The sequence below is a fragment of the Lipotes vexillifer genome, unplaced genomic scaffold, assembly GCF_000442215.2.
Source record: "Lipotes vexillifer unplaced genomic scaffold, Lipotes_vexillifer_v1.1 scaffold217, whole genome shotgun sequence".
Taxonomy (NCBI): Eukaryota; Metazoa; Chordata; class Mammalia; order Artiodactyla; family Lipotidae; genus Lipotes; species Lipotes vexillifer.
Window position 1 is genome coordinate 8,276,865 of NW_006788200.1, and position 27,398 is coordinate 8,304,262.

The window sequence follows — 27,398 nt, forward strand, 5'->3', positions numbered from 1 at the left end:
CCTGCTGGGATTCTGCTCTCATCACTCCTGACTGCTTTTGTTAGGGTCAGTAGTGATTGCTATGTTTGTCAAATCAGGTGGTCCCTTTTCTTCATTTTATTTAACCTCTCAGCAGCATTCATCAGGGTTGAATCAAGATTTTAATCTCTCCCAGAGTAAATTTTACTTTTCTTCTTACTTCTTTTGCTCTTTCTCAGTCTCATTTGCTAATTCCTTCCCTGTTCAACCTTGAAATGCTAGAGCACCTTAGGGCTCTGTCTTGGATCCTCTTTAGGCCTCTATCCACACACTCTATTTATTCAAGCCCATGACATCAAATACCATCCATGTGACAGTGACACATTTCTGTAATTCTGGCCTAGACCTCTCCCCAGAGTAGCAGTCCAAATTTTACATGGCCAAGACAGAAAGCTTGCTTTTTTCCTCACCCACCAAAACCCAGTTATCCCATATCAATGAACAACACCATCCAGTTCCTCAAGTGAAAAAATGTATGTTACATGGCTTCTTCTTTCACCTCACCTACTATACCTACTCATTCCTGACTTTCTCCATAACATATGCTATATCCATCCAATTCCTACCACCTCTAGTACTCCCACCCTTGTCCAAATCATCATTACATCTTCCCTATGTTAGCAAAATAGCCCCTGAATTTGTCTTTCCACTTCTTCCCTAAAATCTGTTTTCCACACAGTAGACACAGTAATCTTTTTAAAGATATAAGTCAGTGTTTCTCAACCTGGGGAGATTTTGCCCCCAGGACAAGTGTCTGGAGACACTTTTGGCTATCACAACTGGGTGGGTGCTACTGACATCTAGTGAGTAGAGGCCAGGGATGCTGCAGACATCTTACAATGTATGGGACAGTCTCTCACAAAAAATTATCTGGCCCAAAATGCCATTAGTGCTAAGGTTAAGAAACTCTGATTTATATTATAACTCTGCAATGTTACGGGTGTGGATAAGAGAGGGGTGAAAAGAGCTGAATCTGAGCTCCCTTTTCAGGGCCACAGATCCACCTATTGGCATGGGAAATGCTCATGGGAAAAGGACGCCCTCCTCTACTTTAAATTTTTCAACGGCTTCTACTTTACGTAGATTAAAATACAAACTCCTTATCCTGGTTTACAAAAACCCACTATGATCTGGCCCCCTGCCTACTTCTCAGATCTTAATCTCTATCCCTAGCCCACTGTGCTCTAGCCATCAGATATTCCTTCAGTCTCTGAATTTGCCAGACTTATCTCAGGGCTCCTGCAGTAGTTGTTTCCAATGCCCTGAATACTCTTGCACCTGATCTTTGTGTGGCTAGCTTTTAATCATTCAGATTTCAGCTTAAGTGTCAGACCCTCAGATACCTTAGTTACCCAGTCACTCTCACATCACCCTGTTTTATTTCTCTGCAAAGCCCTTACCACCATTTCATCTACAAAGCGATAGTGTGGACTCCAAGAAAACAAAACTTTTTGTCTTGTTCACTGCTGTTTAGTTTGCCTTCAAACACAGTAGATGCTCAGTAGATGATACTGATTAAATGAATAACACGTTAAGTCTGAGATGCTTATCATACAGTCAAGTGAGGAGGAAGAACAGACAAATGGGTATACCACGATGGGGTTCTGAGAAAAGATCCAGGTTAGAAATAGGATTTGAAGATAATTTGGGAATTATAAACTATATTAAAAACCGTAGGTCTGGATGAGATCACCTAGGGCGAAAGCCCAGAGAGATTCTTTTGAGACCAACATACCAATTATTTACCTGGGCAACAGGTAAGGAGCTCGGAAAAGGGCCAGAACTGGGCCCCTTTCTGGGGCTCCAACCTCTCTCCTCAGGAAGTCCTCAGAGAGCAAAAAAGGCCCATGGTACAAGCTTATTCCTGGCACCGCCCATTCTCGGCGGGTCACGGCGCACAGGGCCCCCACGCACCTCTGGGGGATCCATCCTGGGGAGCGGCGACCCTCTTGGTGAGCGGCGTGCGCTTGGGTCCGCCCGTCTGGGTCTGCAGCCCGTATGAGAATTGCGGCGGATCGTTCCAGCCGCGCTCCTTGTTGCCTGCGAAGGTGAGAGGACGTGTGAAGCGAGCCCGGGGGCGACAGAGGGTCCGCACCCCGCGCGGTAACCGCCCCCAGCCTGGACCGGCGGTAGACCCACCGCCCCAGCCCACCCGCCGCGCTCACCCGGTTTCACGTACAGCCCCGCCATCTCCACTTCCGCACGGCCAGCGGGGCATCACGTCATTTCCGGGGCGGCCGCACCCAAGCCGGCTGGGGCACGCCCCCGGTAGGGCCCGTTGCCTGGAGCCCTCCAGGTTGGACAGTTCAGAAACGCCGGGAATCGCCATCGAGTCCTTGCTCCAACTCCCTAAGGAACTATAAATCTATTCCAGCTAATAACGCACGGGGCCCTAACTACATGGTACCAAGTGGGGCTGTTTTCCAGGAGGTGGCGCTCTAGGAACCCAAGTGGGTTCCCTCTCTCCAAGTCTCTCAGTTGCTCTCAGGAGCAAGTTTAAACCACCAGAAGCTCCTGCCCCACACATGCCCCCACTGTGATCTAGCCAGGTGGACTTCCAGAACCTCTGTCCACTTCCCTGAACGTTTACACTCTCTCGGCTGGAATGTATTTATCAGGAAGCCTAGCACACTTAAAGTACCTCAGACCAGGTACTTCAGGTGTCTCACCTGAGCTCCCACAACCTTTTGAGATTTCCTAGTTGTACTATATATTATCTTCAGTGCTGTTTATTTGACTCTTGTTTGACAGTCTCAGAAGGTGGAACTCCTATTTTATTATACCTCCAGTGCCGACCTTAGTGCCTAGTGTCTATATATTCATAAAAATATATTTCTTAAATGAAGTCAGTTTTCCAACACTCCCATGCCCTTATGTGACTACCTGCAGCCACCGACACCAAGCACAGATGCAGACACTCATCTCATACAGGTTGTTAACTCCCAGCCCAGTCCCAGGCCCAATATACTCACATCCAGTGAGGTCACTGAGGGATTTTTATTTGTACTGATTTTGCTATAAAGTGTTGCTGAGGTAGAGCCAACTGTCCAGGGCTGGACAGGGGCAAGGAACACAGGGACCCAGGGAGAGGAGAGCCCGGGGCCTAGGCTGTGGTACAGGACCTCTCAATCATCCACATAAACAATAAATTGGGCAATAAATAGAGGGTGGGCAAGGGTCAGTGGGGAAGGCAGAGAAGGCTCCAAGGAGCGAGAGGCTGCAGGTCCCTGGGGAATGAAGGGGTACAGAGTCGGGCATGGACCCAGAGCCTCCTTCCCCAGTCCTCCCCGATTAATTTAGGGCATGTGGAGCAGAGAGGGTTTCAGCCGGAAGGCATCAAGAAAAGAGAAGATGCCCCGCTTTCGGGGGGCTGCCCCTGCACCCCCAACCCCTCCTTTGAGCAGGGGGAGGGGCAGGGGACCTCCAGGGGAGTCCACAGAGCTGGTCCGCTTGAGCCGCAGGCGGGCACGGGCCTGGGCACCCCAGGCCTTGCCTCGAGCCGCAGAGGCCACAAGACACTTCTGGTACTGAACCTAGGGAGAAGGGGAATGTGAGGATCCACTTCCTTTCTGCCCCTGGACCCCCTGAAAGCTTCTGCAGGACAGGGACCCGGCGGCCAAGGCTTCAGTAGGAAATGAAGCTGGTAGTCTGCCACATTTGGAGCCCCTACAGCATTCACAGGTAGCTCAATAACAAAAGCCTAAAACTTCACATTCACTGAGCATTTAAGGAGAGCTTGACACTGTGTTAAGTTCTTTATATATATAATCTAATCGATCTAGTTATTTATCGGGTGTTATAATCACCATTTTGCAAATGAGGAAGTGAGATAGATTCAGAGAGAATACATGACTTGCCCAAGGTCACGTAATCAGAAATTGATAGAACTGGAATTCAAAACTAGTTCTGATTGCACGGCCTGTGCTCTTATCCATACCTACCACTATGCTAACTCTCCTCCATGTCTCATTGCAGTGGACTGGACCCTGGCAAAGTGGACTCCCTAGTCAAGCGGATGTTCTACAACCCAGTCCCAATGCAACTGCTCCCCTCCTCTCTCATTTGAACTCAACAGGGTTCTAAATGGTCTTCTTACTTCTCTTGTGTCTTCCAAATCTTCTACCCATACTATAGCTTCAGTGATCTTCAAAATCCACAAACTTGACTTCACTGTCCTGCTCAAAACCTTTCAATGGCTCAAAGTGCCTCAAGATAAAACAAATTCATCACCCTACCCTGTAAGTTCTTCCATGACCTGGATTCTGCCATTCTTTCTGCCCCTATCTCTCACTCCATCCCCCCCTGCACTACAGATACACTAGATTCTTTCACATACTCTAATCCACTGACATCCCTCTCACAGCTGGGGTTCCCTGTACTTGGCACGTGTCCTGTCCCATTCCCCTTCACCTGGATAACTTCCCTCCTTGGACCTTCAACTCTCAGTTTTCTATCACCTCTTTCAGGTAGCCTTCTTGAACCTCCGAAGGGGCCATATCCTCCATCATCCTGTGGTGTGCAACTTCTTTCTGGCCTGTCTCTGCTCTAACCTAAGTGTTCTGTGAGGGCAAAGGCTATGCCCTCTAAACCACTGAATTCCCAGGGTCAAGTATGGTTGAGTTCTGGCAAGCACTGGTATTTGAGTGAATAAGTGAACTGAACTGAGTGCAAGTGTCCCATACTCAAATGCCCACAGATAACCAGAAAACAATTTAAATGAGAGAAAAGAGGAAAGACAATGCTCACCCTTCAAGGCACAGCCCTTACACAATTCCAGCTAAATGCTGAAATGTATACGTGTGGACCCAAGTGTCAGAGCTTCTAATATTTTACAAAAAACACAAATGGAAATTATTATGTGAAATGTCCTGGCCTTTAAATATTGGCAACTAATTAAAGCCTATTAAAAACAGCATGAGGGTCAAATAAAATACTGCTGAACCAATTCCAGCTAAATGCTGAAATGTATACGTGTGGACCCAAGTGTCAGAGCTTCTAATATTTTACAAAAAACACAAATGGAAATTATTATGTGAAATGTCCTGGCCTTTAAATATTGGCAACTAATTAAAGCCTATTAAAAACAGCATGAGGGTCAAATAAAATTCTGCTGATCCACAGTCAGCCCTGGCATGGCTGGTTTGTGATCTCTGGAGAGGTTGCCGATCCTGAACCCCAGTCACCCGTACAGAGCAGCTGCAGGGCAATCCCACCCACACATTCCCACCCCTAACTCACCATGCAAGCAGCCTGCACAGCTTCAGAGAGTCCCCCTGCATGGGGCTGGCACCAGAAGGCCGCACACTGGAAGCTCTGACGGCCCAGGTCGGCAATGAGGCCAAAGGTGTGTGGGTCACGACCAACACCAATAAAGGTCACGAGGCGCACAGGGCACTGCCACAGTGGCTCCTCCTCTGCACCAGCCTCTGCCTGCCCAAATCAGGCCTAGTCACTAGAGGGCCAGGTACTAGCTGGACCCACTGAGCACTTTCAGTAGCAAGCAATAACCCCTTGGCATCCCCACCCACCCCTCCACACCCCCAACTTCACCTTCTTCTGGCTGGTACCTGAATGGGACGTGCAGTCATGAGAGAGTCAGATATGCTGAGCATGGCAGGGACCCAGGCGTCCCGGTCCCCATGGGTGGTGAGGGTACCAATGGCCTCGTTCATCACGTCCATGCCTGGGGGAGGACAAGCCCACCATGGTGTCTCCCAGGCATAAAGAAAGATCTGCAGGGAGTGTCTAGGCCCCTCTCACTGACTTAGGATTCAGAGAGATGGGAACAGAATAGCTGCAGCCAGGTTTAGACTCCTGAGTTGAGAAGGGTGGTACATCCCAGGCTATAGAGGGCCATGGGAGCACTCTTAGAAATGGTGGTAGATCCTTCCTTTCCCACCTTCCTCTTCTCTTATGCAGCCCGCCCCCTCCAGCCCACTCAGTCCTCACCCATGGCTTTGGTGACTGGCAGAGTCCCCATGTACAGTGCCTCGTACTTCTGAGCAGCCTGGCTCACCGCATCCAGTAGCTCCACTGAAATATATACACCAAGTTGGCCTGGGTACTCTCTCAGTGACCCCTTTCTCCATGCTTCTAAGGGAACTGGAACTAGCAGGAAAAAGGCCATGGATGTTCCTCCAATCTAGAGTTTGGGATCCCTGGGACAAGGACACCTCAGAAGTTCTCTGTCTCCAGAGAAGTACTAAATAACCAGAACCCCCTTCCCATCTTTCACCAAAGCAGCCTGTTGGTGCAGTGCAGCCATTCCCTCCCCATACCTTGTCGAGGCAGGTCTTCAGGGGAGATGGGGTCTAGCGAGCAGCAAGGGGAATCCCCACTGACCCCTACTCGCTCTGACAAGATCTGAAACACAGTGCAGCCAGCATGAGGTGTAGGGAGGGGGAAGTGAGGTAAGGGAGCCAATACCATCCTAACCCAACCACCTTAGCAGCTTCAGACCCAGCTCCATACCCACATTCCCTGCCCCACTCCTGGCCCTTACCTGGGCACAGAGCCCGTGTAGGGCACTGGCAATGGCCTTGGCAGGGACGTCACAGCGAAACACATGGCACTTGAGCATACAGCTGTCTTTGTCACCCGCCACAAAAGCGAAGTCCCTGGCAGGGTCAGAGATGGGGCTAGGGCAGGGCCAGGGATGGAGCTGGGGTAGAGGCTAGGTAGGGACAGGGGCCTGTAGTGCCTGCAGGAGGCTGGAAAGTCAGGGTTATGGCAGGGATGGAACAAGGAGATCAGGGCTGGGGCTCTAGGCACCTGGCTGTCACTCACCTGTCACTGTTCCAGAAGCATGTGGGAGCACAGGAGAGAATCAGCCCAGCCTCTCAGGCTCTCCCCCATCCGTCCCTGCTGAGCTGGGCCCACCCTCCCCAACCAGGGCTGGACCAGGCAGGGGAGGCAGAGCTTGGGTACATGTCAGAGGACCTGTGTCCAGGGGTTCAAGTACAGGGGGTCAGCATCAGCGGGGTTCACAGCTTGCCGGGGGGAGGGAGGAGCAACTCTCACTTCGAGGGATGTAGGGGTCCTCACCGGCCCTTGGAGCTGCCCACACCCCATACACGAATGTGCACCAGAGGCTGGCGGTGGATCAGACTGTGGTCCAGGGGATTCACCAGGCTCATCACATCCTTCTTCAGGATCATCAGCATGTTCTGGCCCTGCCAAGGAGAGGTCAGCCCGGAGCTCAGATGAAGGTGGTTGCCATGAGGAACAGGCAATTCAGGGACAACCACCTCTGCTGGATGCTGGGCTGAACCCCTTAAAGGGCCAGCCAGCTTACCTCGCCCCAGGTACCATCCGGGGGCTGGCTCTGGCTACGAGTCTGGGCCAGCTGCTGGATGCAGTTATTGACTGCAATACTGCTCTTCCCTGGTACCAGATCCTCTTCAGGTACTTCCACCCAGCCCAGAGAGCGGACTGCGAAGCACTGACGGGTTGAGGAAAAGGACGGGAGGACCCTGAGTAAGTAGAGGTGAAGTAGGGTGGGAGGTGCCACAGGCTCCACATATATAAACCCTCTGAGACCTCCCTTCAGCCTTGATTACCTCTGCTCAGCCCAGTCTCACCCCTGACCTTTCCCTTGGGACCCTCCCCAATGCCCTGGGCTGGCCCTCAGGCCCAAATCACTACCTTAGCCCCTGGCGTCATTCTCTGGATGTAGGATTCTTCACCATACCAGGACACAGAATTACTGGAATAGAGCAGAGCTCGTAAGAGGACCACAATTCCTACAGAAGGGACAATGGTGAGGACCAGACTACTCGATGGGCACAAGATGTGGGATAAGACCCAGAATATAGTGTCCCAAATATAAAGTCAGAGTGAGACAAGGCCCAGGACATATTACATAAATGTAACATAAAGCATGGCTTAGAATTTGAGAGAAAATTCAACACACAGGACACAGAATAAAACAAACATGGAACAGGGTCCAAAATCTGGACCAGAGCCCCAAATCAGGACAAGAAGACCCTGGAACACAGGATAGGAACCTCCGTGGACAGAACCTAGGGTAGTGACCAAGGCCTAGAACATGAGAGGTCAGGACCCAGAATACATAAAACAACATGTAGCAAAAAACAGCTTGGAACAAGGAACAAAACTCAAAACACTGGGAGAGTCAACAATATGGGATAGAGCCAAGAACACATAACAAAACCCTAAACATGGGACACAGTCCAGAACCTGTGCTGGAAAGCGGACTGTGGGTCCAGCGGCATCTTTGAGTGCCATGGAACCCCAAGCCTTTCATTTTTGCCTGGCCTATCCCTGTTACCTCCGGTCCAGTGAGCTCTCCAGGCTGGAGAAGGATCTCCCCTTGGGGGGCCGAAGTCCCCAAATTCCCTCCGTCTTCTGTAGAGAGGGGGCTAGGTCAGTGTGGCAGCAGGCTTAGATCCACACATGAGCTCAGGCCCCCTCTTCACACGCCACCTACCGTGCCTGGGTCCTCTGCATCTCCTGACTCCCAGGTTGGGCGCTGCCACTGGGTGCTACCGCTGGGTACATGCCAATAATAAGTACCTGCAGCATCGCGGATCTTCCTCCAGCCAGGGGGCAAACCTGGCTCCCCCTCCAGACTCTGGTCCCCCCACAAGTCATCTACAGGAACGTGGGATTGGAGAAGGAAGGCATATATGTGCGCTCAGAATAACACTTTGTCATAACCCTTCCTCCAACCCAAAAGGCACAACTTAGCGCTGAAGGTTCAGCCTGAGGGTCCAGGCTTCCAACCTTGGATACTGCAGTGCAAGGATCGGGGTTCATTTGATCCCTGGTCCTCACTCCGAGACGCACGCCCCTCCCTGTCTTTGAGGCTGGGGTAGCCTTTCGCGCTCCCTCGTCCCCCCTCAGCTCCCGATCCTCCCATCGGGACCCTCTGTGCACACCATCGCAGTTGACCAGAATGATGGCCAGCATGTAATCCTTGCCCAGCATAGCCCTGGTCGCGTCCCCAGCTCGCCTCCGGAGCTGCTGCGCCTACAAGTCCAGCCTCTGCGCTGGAATCGGCCTGGCCAGCTGGCGCCGCACAAACACGGGGCGGGGCAGGGGCCGGGTCCTGGGGGCGGGAAAGGACCCGCCTGAGCAGCGCCTCCTGTCGAAAGGTGGCGCGTGAAAACAGCCGTCCTGATCCCCCAGTTGCCGCGCGTTGGCGTGCGAAGGTCTGGAGGAGGAGCAAGGTCCGCGGCGCGCACGCTGACATCATAGCTCAATTGTGAGCTCATCAAGCGGCGGAAGATCCGCCAGGCGAACTTGCGCGGAGCGCACACGCGCACGAGATCATGGCGTTTAGGTAGTCTACGCGCGCGCACACGCAGCCTGGGTCTCAAAGGGAGAGGTCACGTGGGAGTATCTGCGAAAAGAAGACCTTCAGGAAAGCGCCTCCACCCGTTCCAGAAATGCCCCGGAAGTGCCTGCGCCCTCAGTAAAGATGGCAGTAGCATTTGCCAGGAGGGAGGCGGTGCTGCGCCTGCGCAACAAGCTCGGCAGGGAAGATGGCGGATGACAAGGTGAGCGAACTGGAGGGTTGTCTGCAGTCCGGTGTGGGCTTCACACCTTTTTAGTCCTGGGGAGAGGCGACAGATGGGGGAGCTCCTGGGTGGGGGGTGCCCCTTGTTTCTCCTGGGAGCGGACTTTTAGTCTTGTCGACTGCTTCAATAATGGGAAGTGGAGTGGCGGAGCATTGCGCAAGGCAAGCGGAGCCGGGAATCCCCCAGGTGTCACCCCACCCCCCAACCCCGGACCATGATGATCCTTAGTTACTTGCAGACAGTCCTCACTCTTCTCTATTCCCTAGCCACCGAAATTTCCCTTCCAGAGACAGGAAGTTTCCAACAACACAGACACACCCGCATTCGAACACATTCCTTGGGGACACTAATTTCGTCGTTATGTGCGACCAAAATCCAGAATTCATTTACCCACACTCTTGCAGACAGCCACGTTCCCTCACCCCGCACCAAACCCCAGCTCATCCAGTCACACATTCAGTTTGGGATGGGTTTGGGGAGGAAGAGGGAGAAGCCTAGGCAGAAATCAGGTTTACCCCCAAATTTTCCAAGGAACTGCCTCACCGTTAGTCTGGAAGTTCAGCACCAACTACACATTTACTAAGTACTTGGAGTCCCTGTGTTAGGCCTCGGGACACAGACGACAAGATAGACTTTCAGGTAGCTTCCTACTCACTAGCGCTTGCCGGATAAACCTAGATCCCCTAGCTGCCCCTCTTGTCTTTTCTGTGCACCACTTACTGTATAAAATCCCTGTAAGAGTTGCTGTAAGTTACCGATGCAGGTCCCATCGGTCACCCCCTCCCAGGCCCCCGTGTGAATTCTTTACTTTTCAATGCCTTTCTTTCTTTACCACTGTCATCTCAGGAAGGTTTTATAGGAAGGGGTTTCTTAGGCTCATTACCTCCTGCCCCTAGCCTCTGATAGACTTGAGCAGGGCCTGGGGCTGGGTCAACCTTCTGGAGCCAACCTCTCTTTTGTCCTAGGATTCTCTTCCCAAGCTTAAGGACCTGGCATTTCTCAAGAACCAGCTGGAGCGCCTGCAGCAGCGTGTGGAAGACGAAGTCAGCAGTGGTGTAGACCAGGTAAAGGTGCACCTGCCCCCTGCCTCCCGCTTAGGCTTCATTGGCCAATATGCTTTTGAGTGGGTGGTAGAGATTTATTCAGCAAATGCTTGGTTATTGAAGGCCTATTCTCTGTGACACCAAGGAAAGTTTCCCTGAGAAAATGGCCTTTGAACTGGGATCTTAAGTAGGGGTTAACTGGGTGAAGAGGGGAGGAGGGAACATTCCAGGCAGATGGAACAGCATAGGCAAAGCCCTTGTGGTCAGAGGTAGCATAATGAACATGCGAGGTGAAAGCAGTTCAGTTTGGCTGCAGTAGTCGGGGAGCATGCTAGGATATGAGACTGGAGAAGCAAGCAGGGGTCAGATTCCTCAGGGACATCTCTCTCAGTGGGATTCTGTGGTTGGAGCCTTCTAACCTCAGGGTTCTGACATTGTGTGATCATGACTCCTAGGTTCTTTTTCTGCCCAGGACCTTGAAAAAATCTTTGGTGAGCATACTACGGTTTTCCAGAGTAAGGAGGAGCAGGTAGTGGAACATGCTAAGCCCAGCTTGAGTAGCTCCTGGGCAGAGAAGGGGAGAGCCTGGCTGAATTTTCTCCTGCATTTTCCTCCACAGGATGGCTCGCTCTTGTCCTCTCCATTCCTCAAGGGCTTCCTGGCTGGCTATGTGGTGGCCAAACTGAGGGCGTCAGCAGTATTAGGCTTTGCCGTGGGCACCTGCACTGGCATATATGCAGCTCAGGCGTATGCTGTGCCCAATGTGGAGAAGACATTGAGGGACTATCTTCAATCACTGCGCAAGGGGCCCAACTAGCTCTGGATCCCATGGGGGAGGCAGGATGAGCAGCTGGGGCCTGCAGGTGGAGGCCTTTCAACCACAGATGCCATGTCTGGCCTCCCCGGCTCTCACCCATTTGCTGTCTCCAGCTTTCCTGCCGCCTTCCTGCAGAGGCTGGACAGTGGTTCATCAGCCAGCACCCTGGACTCCTCACCTCCATAACCCCATGGCATTGGCCCCAAGACAGTGGCTTCTAGAACCACCAGCCCCTTCCTCTTCTAGCCCTTACTGTGGAGTTTGCAGCTGACTCTGATTCTCAGTATTCTGTCTGGCGATGTACCAAGGCTCCTCTCCCCTGGGAGCCAGCTCCATAACTTGATTTTCCCCGAACGTGTCACAATCCCCACTGACCCCCCTTGCCAGCTACACAGGCCACCCAGGGTCTAGTTTGGGCATGAGTGTAGAGGACGGGGGTGTGCCGGGCCTGGGCCATCCCAGGCAGGCCCGCTGGACCCTGATGCTACTCCTGTCCACTGCCATGTACGGTGCCCATGCCCCATTGCTGGCACTGTGCCACGTGGATGGCCGTGTGCCCTTCCGGCCGTCTTCGGCTGTATTGCTGACTGAACTGACCAAGCTGCTGCTGTGCGCCTTCTCCCTCCTGGTGGGCTGGCAAGCATGGCCCCAGCAGACCCCACCCTGGCGCCAGGCCGCCCCGTTCGCACTATCAGCCCTGCTTTACGGCGCCAGCAACAACCTGGTTATCTACCTTCAACGTTACATGGACCCCAGCACCTACCAGGTGCTGAGCAATCTCAAGATTGGAAGCACAGCCCTGTTCTACTGCCTCTGCCTCCGACACCGCCTCTCTGTGCGCCAGGGCTTAGCACTGCTACTGCTCATGGCAGCAGGAGCCTGCTATGCAGCTGGCGGCCTGCAGGACCCTGGGAACACCCTTCCTGGGCCCCCTTCCGCAGCTGCCGCAGGCCCCATGCCCCTGCATATCAGTCCACTGGGACTGCTGCTTCTCATCCTGTACTGCCTCATCTCAGGCTTGTCTTCCGTGTACACAGAGCTGCTCATGAAGCGACAGCGGCTGCCCCTGGCACTTCAGAACCTCTTCCTCTACACTTTCGGTGTGCTCCTGAACCTGGGTCTGCATGCAGGTGGCGGCCCCGGCCCAGGCCTCCTGGAGGGTTTCTCAGGATGGGCAGCACTCGTAGTGCTGAGCCAGGCGCTAAACGGGCTGCTCATGTCAGCTGTCATGAAGCACGGCAGCAGCATCACACGCCTCTTCGTTGTGTCCTGCTCACTAGTGGTCAACGCTGTGCTCTCAGCAGCCCTGCTGCAGCTTCAGCTCACAGCTGCCTTCTTCCTGGCCACGCTGCTCATTGGCCTGGCTGTGCGCCTGTACTATGGCAGTCGCTAGCCCCTCACCACCTCCACCCTGATTCCTGACCTGTAGATCGGGCGCCACCATCAGAGCCACCTCCCAGTGCTGACCCCTCCCCTCAGCAGCCCTGTAACAAGTGCCTTGCGAGAAAAGCTGGGAAAGTGCGAGCAGTCATGTCAGTCTCTGGAGGTAGGTGGATGGAGGGTTGAGCCTGGGAGACTTGAAGCCTGGGTTTGGTTAAGGAAACTCTTACACCCCCAGAAGTTCTTACTGACTAAGGAATTAGGGGAGCATTAGTTCATGGGCCTGAGAAATGATACCGTGCCTGATGGGAGGAGGTGCCCTGCCTCAACCTGCATGAATGCAGTTTCTTAAAGTGGGTTGTGGGCAGCAGTTGGCTTTCCTTGCCTACTGTGGTCACCCCAGCAGACCCACTGCCCCCAGGCCTGGTGCTGGCTGCTCCAGCCCAGCCATGGTGCATGACTCCCCCATAACATACTCACCCCCCACTGTCATGTAGGAAAGCCCAGTTGCTGCAGATTATACGCCCATCACCCAGGCCTCTGCCATGCTCCCCTAGCTGCAGCAGCACCTGGAAATAATGCCCCCGCTCTCTCCTTATCCAGTGTTTGTTCTGGAAACCTCAGAGAGGACTGGGGCTTGACTCATCTCAGGGAATGTTGCCCCTGGGCCCTGGCTTAAGCCTACACTCCTGACCTCTCTGCTCACCCTAAGGGCTCTCTCAAAGCCCACTGCCCCCTCTATAGCTTCTAGGAGGTACCATCTTTCCCACTGTGGGTCCTGCCCTTTCCTAGCAGTGTCCCGGCTCCCAACAGCCTAGGGAAACTCTACACAGAGTGACCTGGGACCAGCCACAGGGAAACGTGTATAGCTCAATCAGTGTCTGTATAAGCAATAAGGTCTTAATAAAGTGCTCTGGGGTATAGGTGGTTCCTACAATTGGCCATAATTGTCCTGTGTCTTCTGTGTTGCATAGCTCCTCTCAAACATAATTTCATTCCTCTGGTGCCCTGAGTATCTTAATCCTGGGGTGACTTATTGACTAAGAGAAGAGGCTGTTTTCTCCCAGCTGTTGCTAACAGCATTGTTTCCTTTGAGAATTCCATGGAGCTGAGACCATTTTCTGTCATGGAGCTTTGGAAATTTCTCTGAAGCATAAAACTTGGGCCCTGGAGAATTTGGAAGGAGTCTTGGGAATAGAAAGTGTTGGGCCCAGCAAGGCAAACTGTAGACTGTAGGCTAGAGAACTCTTAGGACTCAAGGTGGTCTCGTTTCTCATCGCCTCTGGATCCCTCACTGATATTCCTGCCTCTCGTCTCTTCTCATGACCAGAGGAATGTCAGGCCCTGTTCCCGTGGTAGAATGCCTGGTAAGCTTGTGGGGAAGAAAAAAGAGAAATCCCAGTCCTGCTCAAACAGAATCTTAGGGAGTGAGGTTTGGGAATCTTTTTTTTTCTTTATTCCTTTTTTTTTTTTTTTTTTTTTTTTTTTTTTTTAAGCTTTCCTAGGTGATTGTGATGCACACTGCAACCTGTGAACTAGTATTGCTGGCAGTGTAGAACTATAGCCAACCAGACTTGAGTTTTAATTCTGGCTCTGTCACCTATTGGCTGACTGTCCTTGAACAATTACTTAACCTCTCTTAGCTTTAGTTGGCTTCTCTCTGAAATGGCGGCGGGGGGGTCAGATGATACCTACTACTATAAAGGGGACTGGAAATGACTAAATCAAATAAGGGATGTTAGTGTGCTCAGCAGGTACTTGCACAATGAGACCTAGTTAGTGGTGTTATTAATTATCCATAATGAAGGTTAGCTTGGCTGTTTTGTTTTTTTTTTTTTTTTTTCTTTTCTTTTCAGTAAGCTTCCTAGGTGATTGTGATGCACACTGCAACCTGTGAACTAGTATTGCTGGCAGTGTAGAACTATAGCCAACCAGACTTGAGTTTTAATTCTGGCTCTGTCACCTATTGGCTGACTGTCCTTGAACAATTACTTAACCTCTCTTAGCTTTAGTTGGCTTCTCTCTGAAATGGCGGCGGGGGGGTCAGATGATACCTACTACTATAAAGGGGACTGGAAATGACTAAATCAAATAAGGGATGTTAGTGTGCTCAGCAGGTACTTGCACAATGAGACCTAGTTAGTGGTGTTATTAATTATCCATAATGAAGGTTAGCTTGGCTGTTTTGTCCCAACTCCTCTCCCTTCTAGGACCTTTACGAATGAGGAGAGAGGAGACTGCCCCGGAAGGATTCCTGAAGCCCACATTTCTCCTCAGGGCGGGGATCCAGCATGCCTGCGCCCAGCCTAGTCTGCTGAAGTCTCTGGCTCTGGGCTTGGAGCTCCTGGTTCTGCGTGGCCAGGTTGATGGTGTCTTGCAGGATGCCAGCCAGCAGGCTGCGATAGTGATGCTCTGTGGCCATGGCCTGTTCCTCCCACAGCCCCTGCCAGGCTCAGAATACCTGTGTGCAGATTCAGAGATCCCTATCAGTCAGCCAGCCTTGGAACCAATTCAAGGCCTGCCCTCTGTCCTCGCTGACCTGCAGCACGTGGCACGTCCAAGCCCGGGCAGCCTGCACGTGCAGGTCATAGAGGGCTGTCAGGTCCTGCTCTGCAGTGTCCCGTTCTGCCCGAAGGGCCTCCAGCTGGAGTCTCAGCCCTGTCCACTCCCGGTGCCATCTCTGCCTCTCCCCGGAAACCTTCAGTGATAATACATACCCTTTGTTGAGCGCAACCTGTGTGCCAGGCTCTGCTCTACTTACTTTATATTATTATTTCGTTTTATCTAATGATAACCTTTGAGGTAATTGCCATTTTACAGATTTGGAAACAGTGGGTCAGAGAAGTGACCTAACTTGACCAAATTCACATGGCTAGTGAGGGACAGAACTGAGATGACATGTGCATTTCAATAGTTCACTGTCATCCTTGGGGTAAAGTCCAAATCCAGAGGCGTGGCACATGCTGGTCTCTTTAGCCTTGACTCTGACCATGCACCTGCCAGGCTCCAGCCAGATGGACAGTTTGCAACACCCAGAACCTGCTTTGCCATTGCTTCCATTTGGACTTTTGCTCATACAGGATTCTCTCCTAAGAGCATGTCTCCCGCCTTCCCCTGATCCGACCTCTGTGCACACAAGTTTTGTTTCTTGTTTAAACAAGCTCTGTTTACTTAGTGCCTCCATGTGATGAGCACAAACTTCCCTGTGGATCTGAGTCTAGTGAATTTCTCTGGCTAATTTGTTTGTCCTTTAAGTCTCAGTTTAGATGTCATCTTCTCTGCTCCACTCCAGCCTGGGCCAGGTACACCTGTTTGTTCCCACAAGTCACTAGCTCCCTCATTTACAGCACTTAGCACTGAGAATCGCATCGTCTATCCCCCACAAAGCTGTGCGGGCCATGAGAGAGGTTGTGGTCCAGTCTGCTGTGATTGATGCTAGATCCCAGCACAGTACCTGGCCAGGTTAGAAGGAGCCTCAAGGGACTTCCCTGCTGGCCCAATGGTAAAGAATCCGCCTTGCAACGCAGGGGATGCAGGTTTGATCCCTGGTCTGGGAACTAAGATCCTACATGCTGCAGCACAATTAAGCCCATGTGCCACAACTACTGAGCTCGTGCGCCTCAACTAGAGAGCCCGCATGCCGCAAACTACAGAGCCCACGCACCCTGGAGCCCACACGCCACAAATAGAGAAGAGAAAAACTTGCACACCACAACTAGAGAGAAGCCCAAGTGCCACAACGAAAGATCCCACATGCCTCAACGAAGATCCCCTGTGCCACAACTAAGACCTGACTCAGCAAAAAAAAAAAAAAAAAAGTAGGAGCCTCAAGTCCCCTACTTGACCTTCCTCACCTCTTCAGCCACCAGGCCTTTGACCTGGTCGCCTGCCACCACGTCTTCCTCCTGTTCCAGATGCTTCAGTTCCTCTTGGATCCAAATTTGGTGCTGTTCTCGCAGTCTCCGCCTCTGGGCCTGAGCCAGGAAGAACTGCAGGGCCACATCCGGGGCCTGCTGGGCCTAGGTGGCATCATTCTAGGCTCAGCCAGAAGCCCATGTGTGTACACAGCCTTGGGACACAGGGTCCAACTTTTCCAACAGACCCCCATTACCAGGGCTGCTCCTAGAATTACATCCAGGGGACTAGCTGGCCTGAAAGAGCCTGTGGCCTGGACAGAGACTCAGAGGCCGTGAGGGAAGAGGAGAGGTATTGATTCTGCCAGTAGGTGCCATGGAGGCCCTAGGGACCCCATGCCCCTAAACCAACCCAGTAGGAAAACGGCCCCTTCCCGTGCCCCTCCCTGAGGGATACAGTAACCCTTCAGGCCCTTTATTTGCCAGAAGCTCCATATTTCTCCCTGATGTTAGGGCAAGGTAAGCAGGACACATATTATCAGGACTCTGCGACTCTACTCCCCAACAGCTTCCAGTTGTTCTGGGGTACATGAGGTGTTACCTGTTCCTCAGAGTCCCTGAGAGGGTGCATTTGGTGGAGATCAGGTCCTATAGATGCTGTTCTTCCTGCCACTGGAGGAAAATGCAGTTAAGCACACCAAAGGTGGAGAAGACCTCCAGCTCCACCCCAAGCACCAGCCTCACCATGAGGCTCTTCCTGGAGCCCTGGGCTGGGGCTTGCTGTTGAATCTGTGACCTGCTGAGAATATATTACGAATGAGAATTCTATTACCTTTTCTCCCAGGACAGTGTTGGTTTTGAAATCAGATCAGGGTCCCAGCCCCTCCTTTTCTTAGCTGTATGACCTCAGGCAGGTGGCTAGTCTTCTGAGTCTCCATTTTCTCATCCATAAAATAGAGCTGATAAAAGTTGTAGAGAGCATGAAATAAGATAAGGCACCCAAAGCACTTAGCAGTGGCCAGCCCTGTTCAGTAACTTGGAGTTTACAGGCCTAATTCCCAAGGCGCAAGGCTGTAAAAACAAGTTATAAGTAATTAAGAAAATGAAAGCACCAGGAGAAGCTGGACAGGGGCGACCTTCCAGCCACCCTGTGACAAATCATGGAAGACAGCGCCCCTTCTGCATAAGGGAGGACACGCATCCTAAGGGGATGAAAGAGTGCCGTACTGAGTCTAAGGACTTGGATGTCTTTGCACCTCTGCTGCCTTTGATTATCCTAGTGACCCTGGGATACTCACATCACTTCTCGGAGCTTCAGTTTGCTGAAGCAATGCTGGGAGCAATGTTGTCTTCCCTGTTTAAAATAAATTGTGGCTTCCCCTCAACCTTCCAGACAAACTCCAAACATCTCAATTGATTTACAAAGACCTGCATGACCAGGCCCCTACTTCAGTCTCCAATCCTTCTCTCTGGACTTTCTTCCTCAAACTCTATCCTCCAGCAAATTGAGCTGCTTGCAGTCTCCCAAAGAGATCAAGGACTCACTTACCTCTGACACTTCTGTTATTTTTTCTGCCTGGAATGTTCTTCATTCATCTTTGCTAGCCACCTCCTTCAGATTTCAACTTCCTCCATGAAGTCTTCCTTCCCTCTCTTGCCAAGATTAACTTAAATGCCCACATAGAGCCCTTTGGATAAGCTCTTCAGAGCACTGATCATGGCGTTAATTGTTTCTTTCCAGAGGATTATAAAAAGGCACATAGTGGTCAATAAATGCTCAGAAATCAATACATTAATGAATGAAGGAAGAGCCCCCTCAGAGTGCTCTGTAAACAGAAAAAGGAGGCAGACATCAATAGGCCTCCCAAGAGTTTGGATGGGAAGACGTACCTGTGGTTCTGGGAGCCCCATAGCCTCAGTTTTGACTGTTTTGAGCATCCAGCTTCCTGAGCGCTGGCTCCAGGCTTTTACCACCTGTGGAGAGGGGATTCTGGGTGGGCTCTGGCCATTGCTGGCCCAGGCACCCACAGGCCTCACCTTGCTCACCTGCAACTCCCGCAGTGCCCTGCCCAGCTGGCCGAGCCCACTATCTGTCAGGGCGTTCCCAAGGAGGCCTGAACGCAGGCTCTTCAGGCCAGCCCGCCGGGCCCAGGCCTCTTCTACTGCATCCCAGAGGGTGGGCCTCACCTGTCTCACCTTCATCCTCCTTTCTGCAGCCCCCAACAGAGCAGCCTGGAGCAAGCTCAGGGAGCTGCCTAGTAAGGGGAGACACAGAGTGAATCCCTCCTTCCTCTGAACTCCAAAGCACACTGCCTGTAAAACTTTTAATTTCTATTAACAGTACTATTCATAAAAATAGCTAACACCTGGGCTTCCCGGGTTGCACAGTGGTTGGGAATCCGCCTGCCAATGCAGGAGACACGGTTCAAGCCCTAGTCCGGGAAGATCCCACATGCCGCGGAGCAACTAAGCCCGTGTGCCACAACTACTGAGCCTGCGCTCTAGAGCCTGTGAGCCACAACTACTGAAGCCCACATGCCTAGAGCCTGTGCTCCGCAACAAGAGAAGCCACCTCAATGAGAAACCTGCACACTGCTACGAAGAGTAGCCCCCGCTCGCCGCGACTACAGATAGCCCGCGCGCAGCAACAAAGACCCAACTCAGCCAAAAATTAATTAATTAATTAATTTTAAAAAAAAATAGTTAACACCTGTCTGGCATTTTCCATGTGTTCGACGGTACTGTGCTGAGGCTTTTCATGGATTGTCTCTTTTTAGCTACACAATACTCCAGTGAGGCAGCAACCCTAATTTACCCTGTCTCCCTCCACATTTTCCAGATGAGGCAACTGAACCTCAGAGAAGTCAAGCAACTTCCTGGTGAGTGGCAGAACTGAAACTCAAGCCCAGTTCTGTCTGACACTAAAGCCTGTGACCTCAGTCACGATCCCAAACTGGCGTATGCATAAACACACTTCCTTCCCTCCCTGCTTTGTCCTTGAGAGTGTGAAGTGCCCCAACTTATCTTCCTCATTCCACAGGGCCTGATGTAGGCTGTGGTCTGGGAATATGTTGGCCAAATGAATGTGTTTGTTGATTCTGAAGACAGAGGGCCAGACTTTTTCTTTTCTTTTCTTTTCTTTTGGCTACGTTGGGTCTTCGTTGCTGCATGTGGGCTTTCTCTAGTCGCGGCGAGCCGGGGCTACTCTTCGTTGTGGTGTGCGGGCTTCTTATTGTGGTGGCTTCTCTTGTTGCGGAGCACAGTCTCTGGGCATGCGGGCTTCAGTAGTTGTGGCTCACGGGCTCTAGAGCGCAGGCTCAGTAGTTGTGGCGCATGGGCTTACTTGCTCCGCAGCATGTGGGATCTTCCCGGACCAGGGCTTGAACCCATGTCTCCTGCATTGGCAGGCGGATTCTTAACCACTGCGCCACCAGGGAAGCCCAGGCTCCAGGCTTTTACCACCTGTGGAGAGGGGATTCTGGGTGGGCTCTGGCCATTGCTGGCCCAGGCACCCACAGGCCTCACCTTGCTCACCTGCAACTCCCGCAGTGCCCTGCCCAGCTGGCCGAGCCCACTATCTGTCAGGGCGTTCCCAAGGAGGCCTGAACGCAGGCTCTTCAGGCCAGCCCGCCGGGCCCAGGCCTCTTCTACTGCATCCCAGAGGGTGGGCCTCACCTGTCTCACCTTCATCCTCCTTTCTGCAGCCCCCAACAGAGCAGCCTGGAGCAAGCTCAGGGAGCTGCCTAGTAAGGGGAGACACAGAGTGAATCCCTCCTTCCTCTGAACTCCAAAGCACACTGCCTGTAAAACTTTTAATTTCTATTAACAGTACTATTCATAAAAATAGCTAACACCTGGGCTTCCCGGGTTGCACAGTGGTTGGGAATCCGCCTGCCAATGCAGGAGACACGGTTCAAGCCCTAGTCCGGGAAGATCCCACATGCCGCGGAGCAACTAAGCCCGTGTGCCACAACTACTGAGCCTGCGCTCTAGAGCCTGTGAGCCACAACTACTGAAGCCCACATGCCTAGAGCCTGTGCTCCGCAACAAGAGAAGCCACCTCAATGAGAAACCTGCACACTGCTACGAAGAGTAGCCCCCGCTCGCCGCGACTACAGATAGCCCGCGCGCAGCAACAAAGACCCAACTCAGCCAAAAATTAATTAATTAATTAATTTTAAAAAAAAATAGTTAACACCTGTCTGGCATTTTCCATGTGTTCGACGGTACTGTGCTGAGGCTTTTCATGGATTGTCTCTTTTTAGCTACACAATACTCCAGTGAGGCAGCAACCCTAATTTACCCTGTCTCCCTCCACATTTTCCAGATGAGGCAACTGAACCTCAGAGAAGTCAAGCAACTTCCTGGTGAGTGGCAGAACTGAAACTCAAGCCCAGTTCTGTCTGACACTAAAGCCTGTGACCTCAGTCACGATCCCAAACTGGCGTATGCATAAACACACTTCCTTCCCTCCCTGCTTTGTCCTTGAGAGTGTGAAGTGCCCCAACTTATCTTCCTCATTCCACAGGGCCTGATGTAGGCTGTGGTCTGGGAATATGTTGGCCAAATGAATGTGTTTGTTGATTCTGAAGACAGAGGGCCAGACTTTTTCTTTTCTTTTCTTTTCTTTTGGCTACGTTGGGTCTTCGTTGCTGCATGTGGGCTTTCTCTAGTCGCGGCGAGCCGGGGCTACTCTTCGTTGTGGTGTGCGGGCTTCTTATTGTGGTGGCTTCTCTTGTTGCGGAGCACAGTCTCTGGGCATGCGGGCTTCAGTAGTTGTGGCTCACGGGCTCTAGAGCGCAGGCTCAGTAGTTGTGGCGCATGGGCTTACTTGCTCCGCAGCATGTGGGATCTTCCCGGACCAGGGCTTGAACCCATGTCTCCTGCATTGGCAGGCGGATTCTTAACCACTGCGCCACCAGGGAAGCCCACAGACTTTTTTTTTTTTTTACTCTTTTATTAGTGGAAAACTTCAAACATATACAAAGTCTAGGAATTTCATCTATTTATCACCTTATCAGCTTCAACAAATATCAACTCATGGTCATTCTTGTTTGATCTATACCCTCCACTTGACCTCCCCCAAATTTCTGACTTATCATTTCACAGAGGCCTGATCTTTAATGAGTGTGTGAAAATAGGAAAGTACCTTCCCTTCTCTGATCCTCCCTTTCCTCATCTATAAATTAAACCTGCCTCCCTTCCCTCGCCCGTAGATTCAATCTGCCTCATAGCATTGTGGTAAGAATCAAAGGTTTTAGTCAGTGTAAAAATGCTTGGTAAACTGTTGAAGGCCTCTGAAAGGGTGAGGGGTTGCTTTTACTATTGGCCTTACCTTTCCAGACAGTGAGAGCCTGGCAATTCTGGGACCTTTCTGAATCCTGGCCCTCCCAGAGGCTCAGGTTCTCTCTCCGCTCGCTAGGGTTGGGGCTGCCGCTGGTTGGGTGAGAGGGGGGCCAGGCCTAAGGCCAGATCCTAGAGCTTCCCAAAGAAACCCACGTCCTCCCCCAGGCCACCTTGAGGGTCCAGGCGAAGACGAAGGCCACTGTAGTTGTTTCCTTCCAGGAGACATGAGACAATCCAGGGCAGAGAGCCCTCCACCTCCTCACCAACAACCTTAGCAGCCAACACCTGCAGCAAGGGACAGTCTCTGCCAGAGGGAGGGAGGGAGGAAGAAAAGAGATGTCTGCCAGTAGATGCAGAAAGAAACTGGCCCAAATCACACTCTGATGGAAAGATTGACTGTTTCCAGTCACTTTTGTGTACCACCAGACAAATTTGCAACCTTGTATAGATCTTTATTTTATTTTATATTTGATTACTTTTTAAATTACACAAATAATACATTCTCATAGTAAAAACAATTTAATTGTATATCTGACAAGGGACTTATATCCAGAATATATAAAGAGCTCCTACACCTCAATAATAAAAATACAACCCAATTGTAAAATGGCAAAGCAAGGTGACAACAAAAATGGCAGAGTAGGGAACTCTGGAGGTCTTTCCCTTCCCAGAAACATTTGGCAAAAAAAAATGGTCAGAATCAACCTTACTGGAACTCTGGGAGATAGTCAAAGGTTGACAGCAATCAAGTGAATGTTTAACCAGGAGAAAGGCAGCTTAAATGTGGTAAGAGATCTTTGTGGTGTTTTTAACTTACCCTAGCCCCAAACTTCTCCCCAGCACAGCCCACATTTCTGGTGGGGGTACCTGGTTCTGAAAGGAGCAGAGTAGATCTTGTTCCCAGGGAACTGTGTTTGTCTGTTTTGATTGTTCGGGGGTTTCCCACAAAGGACTGACAAAAGCTGCCTCCCTTTGTTTCACTTATCTTGGAATTCTCTTGGACAGAGGAGCTATGCCAGAGGACAGTCCCCCAAAGCATTGAGAGATGAAAGAACAAGCAAAAATAACAGTTGGGGCAAACAATAGACACATGGAAAGACTGGGAGAAAAGGTGGGGAGTGAAATTTTGGAGGAATAAGGGTTTTGAAAAGTTCCCACGTGTACTACGGTACCTAGAAAGCCACACATATGTCCAGGGCAGAATGTGTGGTCAGAAGAGACCTGAGAAGACCATAGGCTTTTACCTCTGGCTGAATTAGGGCTCAGTGCAAGCATCAGGTGAGGCTAAGGCAGAGCTGTAAATGGTCTTGCTAAGCATTTAAGGAGTGACCCAACACAGAGCCAGTCTACAGAAACCTGGAGAATTTTTTTCTTCCTTTCTCCCTTTTTTTCCCTTTTCCTCCTCCCTGCCTCCTCCTCCTTCTCCTTCCTCTCTCCTCATTCCCTTTCCCCTACCTCTCCTCCTCCTCCTTTTCCTTTCTTTTTTTTGGGGGGGGCGCATTCTCAGAGGTTAGGGAATTCTATGTCAGGTCATTGGCTAATCACTGAGATAATAGAATGAAGACTTCAGTGACTGCAAGGAATAGTCTTTGCAAAAATTGTTTGGAAAAGTAAGCAAATGGATGACTGATGCCCACAACAAGCAACAAGGCAAACCCTGGAGAGGATGGAGAATCCAGCTTTCAGAGTTACCAGATTATCATATCCAGAGTGTCAGAGCACTAAGGAAAAAATATGGAGACTTAAGAGACCAACACAATAAAGAATATAGTCTTTACAAAAAATACTCAGATTGGCCAGTTTCCAACAAAAAATTATTAGGCATGCAAATAAGAATGTATGGCTCAGGACTTCCCTGGTGGTCCAGTGGCTAAGACTTTGCACTCCCCATGCAGGGGGCCTGGGTTCGATCCCTGGTCAGGGAACTAGATCCCACATGCCTCAACTAAGACCTGGCACAGCCAGATAAATAAATAATTTTTTTTTTAATTTTAAAAAAGGAAAGTATGGCTCACTCACAGGAAAAAAGAAATTAATAAAAACTGTCCCTGAGGAAACCAGACACTGGATTCAGAGGACAAAGACTTTAAATCAACTGTCTTAGATATTTTCAGAAAACTAAATCAAGAAAATGATGTCTCACCAAGGCTGGCTCCTCTGTCAACTCCCAGTTCCCTCTTTCCCACCCAACTTCTAGCTTCACTGCTATCTTGGGAATTTTCCTAAAAATTTTGTGGTGGGAGAAGGGGAATAAAGGTAAAGAAAAAAAAAAGAAAAGAAAATGATGTCTCAGTGACTATCAATAGAACAATAGAAATTATAAAAAGGAACCAAGTAGAAATATGGGAGCTGAAAAGTACAATAACTGAAATTAAAAATTCACTAGAGGGTAGATTTGAGCAGGCACAAGAATCTCAGCAAACCTGAAGATAGGTCAAATAAAATTATCCAGTCTGAGGAGCAGAAAGAAAAAAGAATGAAGAAAAATGAGCCTAAGAGACCTGTGGGCTGCCATCAAATGTACAAACATGCATAATGGGAGTCCCAGAGGGAGAAGAGAAAGAGAAAAGGACAGAACGAATATCTGAAGAAATAACGCTCAAAAATTCCCCCAAACTTATGAAACGCATGAATCTACACATCCAAGAAGCTCAACAAATTCCAAGGAGGGTATACTCAAAGAGATCTACACCAGGACAGATTATAATCAAACTGTCAAAATCCAAAGTCAAAGAAAGAATCTTGAAAACAAGAGAGAAGCAGCTTATTATGCACAAGGGATCTTCAGTAAGATTAAAAACCAATTTTTCATCAGAAACTATGGAGGCCAGAAGGCAGTGAGATAACACAGTTAAAGTGTTGAAAGAAAAAAAAAAACAAAAAACCTGTCAACTAAGATTTCTGTATCTGGCAAGACTATCCTTTAGAAATGTAAGAGGAAGTAAGATGTGCCCAGATAAACAAAAACGGAGGGAGTTCATTGCTAGTAGACCTGCCTTACAAGAAATATTAAAGGGAGCAAATCCTTCAGCATGTCAGAGATGAGGAAAGGAGGAGACTCTGATGCTGCCCTGGGCCTCTACATCCATATTTCAGCCACCTACCCAAGCCTTCCCCAAAGCTGTTAAAAGGCTCCATCAAACTTACAGGGCTCCTGGAAGCTGTAGGATCCGCAAGGCTCCTCGCCACATGCCCTGGGTCCCAGGCCCCTCAGGAGGGTCAGGCCGTGGGCAGGACATGGTGACAGTGAGCAGAGAGCAGGCACTGTGGAGATCAAAGTATCAGGCCAAATGGCTAGGGGGTGGGGGTGGGTGAAAGCACCCGCCTGTCCTCACCTGTCTTCACCACCTGCAACCTGCAAGTACAGCTCTGAGGCAGCTCTTGAGTCAGACGCCTCCACTTCACTGGCATTTTCTACCACCCTGGAGGAAGGGAAGGCTGATCTCAGCTCCTAAGCACAAGGGTTCTGTCCAGCCCCCCAGAATCTCTGCATGGGGAGCCCATGGGGGCCCAAGAGCCTATAAGAATCATCCCTAAGACTCCAAGCTCAATATATCCTCTAAAAGCCTCTCATCTTCATGATCTTATTTTTTCTCCTATCATCTGCCCAGTGAGGGAAACAGGATAGTTGGGATTGCTCCCATTTTATAGATGGAGAAACTGAAGTTCTGCTCGGTGAGATGCTCACATCACCCGGGATGGTAATGACTGAGTTGAAGAGGTGTAAGTGGATGGGGTGGTGAGAAGAGCGAGAGGTTATGGAGATATGGGATGAAGGGAAGACGGTGAGAGGGAGTCCTGGGGGCAAACGCAAAACGTGTAAGCATGACCCCAAGTTCATAACTTCCCTTCCCTGGAGTGGCAGTGGGGAGAAGCCTCCAACGGCTTGGTTTGGGGTGTCAGCCCTGCCTTAAGACAAGCTCCCTCAAACCCCGTTGGGCTCTGGACACTCACAAGCCCAGAGGGGCCACATCCAGCACTGACAGGTTCTCTGGCCCTGGAGCAAGCAGGTCCCGACTCCTCCCACTCGTGCTGAGCTGCGATCACACAAGCACAACATCTGTTACAAACCGAACCTTTCCCCAGCCTCTGGCTCATGTGATCCTCCCGCTGGGGCCCTGTGAACCAAGCAGGGTACCAAAATTCAGCCATCTCAGGCAGGAAAAAGGAGACCCCAGCAAGGCAAGCCGACAGTGGTGCGGAGGATGAACGGGAAGAGGGGGAACCAATGAGAGACTAGCTATATTTGTTTGGACGGGCAAGAGATCCAAACTCTTCAGGCAGTCTCTGAGCCTCGGGCTCTTTTGCAGCATCACCATGGCCTTGGCTCCCCAGGTCTCCCCTCCCCCCAGGGCCTCACCTGCACCAGGCTAAGAGTACTAAGCACTGCATCAGAGCCCCTGAGGGGCAGAGCTTCTTTAAACAGCATCTGCAGCAGCTAAAGAGGAGAAGGGTGAGTGAGGATTGAGAAAGGATTAACCTGTTTTTCAACATTTCCTGAGGGCAAGGAAATTATTTCTATGCCTGGCTCTGTGCTAGGTGCTATGGACTTGGTGGCCAGGACAAAAATAGCCCCCAGCCTTGTGGTTCACAGCGAGTCAGACAAGTGAGCAGACATTTTCAGTGGGACCTCCTGTTTGCTAGGGTAGGGGCTCATGACAAGGTTTTGAGGCAACCATTTTAGTTCGGGGGCATTTTGCTGAAGCCTAAAAACAAAATGTTTATTATCATTATTAGTATTACTAAGAACAGTGAAAAGTAGACTTCCCTCAGTATTTGATCTTTGCACACCACCCCTCCTTGACCCTCACCTCATGGACCCCAGCCTCCCACCTTCCCTGACCTCTCAGTAGCTTCGTGATTGATGCTGGCAAAACATCCTCTATGGACCACAGGGTGCTATAGGAACCCTAAGGAGGGGCACCTAGTCCAGCTAGGGTGGGGAGGGGAAAGTTCTCGAAGGTCTCCTGGAGGAGCCAACACTTGAGTCTCATAACAGCTATGACTGGTGCATCCTCTGGGACTCACCTGAGGCACAAGCCAGGGTGCCTCTGTTTCTCGACCCCGAAGCAGCAGGGCCACACTGTACCCTCGGCCCACCGAGCCCAGCATGCACTGGACTCTTGCTAGCAACTCCTGCTCCGCCTACTGCAGGGAGACACAGGCACATCTCCGACTCAGGTGCCTGCCCAGCCTGCCCTGACCAGAGAGCTTGGGAAGCACTCCGCACTCCAGGATCAAGGGTCCTGAGTGCTCTGACCCTCCTCCCATCGTCCTACCAGACCCTCCTACCTGAGGAGCATCAGAACCCAGGACTCTGTCAAAGGTGATGCATTGTTCCTGTGAGCAGAACGGGAGTCAACAGTGTCACTCCCATCTTCCCTGCACTTACCCACAC

General features: G+C 51.0%; 4 protein-coding genes across 7 annotated transcripts in view; 1 reads left to right on the forward strand and 3 right to left on the reverse strand.

Annotated features, from left to right (window-relative positions):
- Positions 1–2,244, reverse strand: part of SRA1 (steroid receptor RNA activator 1) — a 5,966-nt gene extending 3,722 nt beyond the window's left edge. The window contains 2 exon segments of the mRNA XM_007461459.1: positions 1,933–2,058; positions 2,184–2,244. Of these exon segments, the coding sequence (XP_007461521.1) occupies positions 1,933–2,058; positions 2,184–2,244 (187 nt within the window).
- A 1,070-nt stretch (positions 2,245–3,314) lies between these two features.
- Positions 3,315–8,967, reverse strand: APBB3 (amyloid beta precursor protein binding family B member 3). Of its 4 annotated transcripts, none has more exons than XM_007461463.1 (13): positions 8,919–8,967; positions 8,468–8,631; positions 8,309–8,385; positions 7,663–7,723; positions 7,313–7,459; positions 7,063–7,190; positions 6,805–6,810; positions 6,521–6,635; positions 6,297–6,381; positions 5,968–6,051; positions 5,586–5,701; positions 5,257–5,448; positions 3,315–3,551 (listed from the first exon to the last, which is right to left on the reverse strand). In XM_007461463.1, the coding sequence occupies exons 1-13, from the start codon at positions 8,965–8,967 to the stop codon at positions 3,315–3,317; spliced, it is 1,461 nt and encodes a 486-aa protein (XP_007461525.1). The 4 variants fall into 4 exon arrangements, with proteins under 4 accessions (XP_007461525.1, XP_007461523.1, XP_007461524.1 ...); XM_007461461.1 differs by having other exon boundaries at positions 6,521–6,656; XM_007461462.1 differs by lacking the exon at positions 6,805–6,810.
- Positions 8,968–11,501: 2,534 nt separating this feature from the next.
- On the forward strand, positions 11,502–13,010 carry SLC35A4 (solute carrier family 35 member A4). Its single transcript, XM_007461464.1, has one exon. The coding sequence runs from the start codon at positions 11,839–11,841 to the stop codon at positions 12,811–12,813; it is 975 nt and encodes a 324-aa protein (XP_007461526.1). The 5' UTR covers positions 11,502–11,838; the 3' UTR covers positions 12,814–13,010.
- A 2,005-nt stretch (positions 13,011–15,015) lies between these two features.
- LOC103069852 (uncharacterized) lies at positions 15,016–27,112 on the reverse strand. Its single transcript, XM_082931224.1, is given in 10 exon segments — positions 15,016–15,261; positions 15,340–15,498; positions 16,655–16,819; positions 18,545–18,628; positions 20,189–20,397; positions 22,171–22,304; positions 25,336–25,422; positions 25,955–26,037; positions 26,361–26,438; positions 27,029–27,112. Coding segments are annotated over 10 exon segments (1,329 nt in total).
- Between the last annotated feature and the right edge of the window lie 286 nt (positions 27,113–27,398).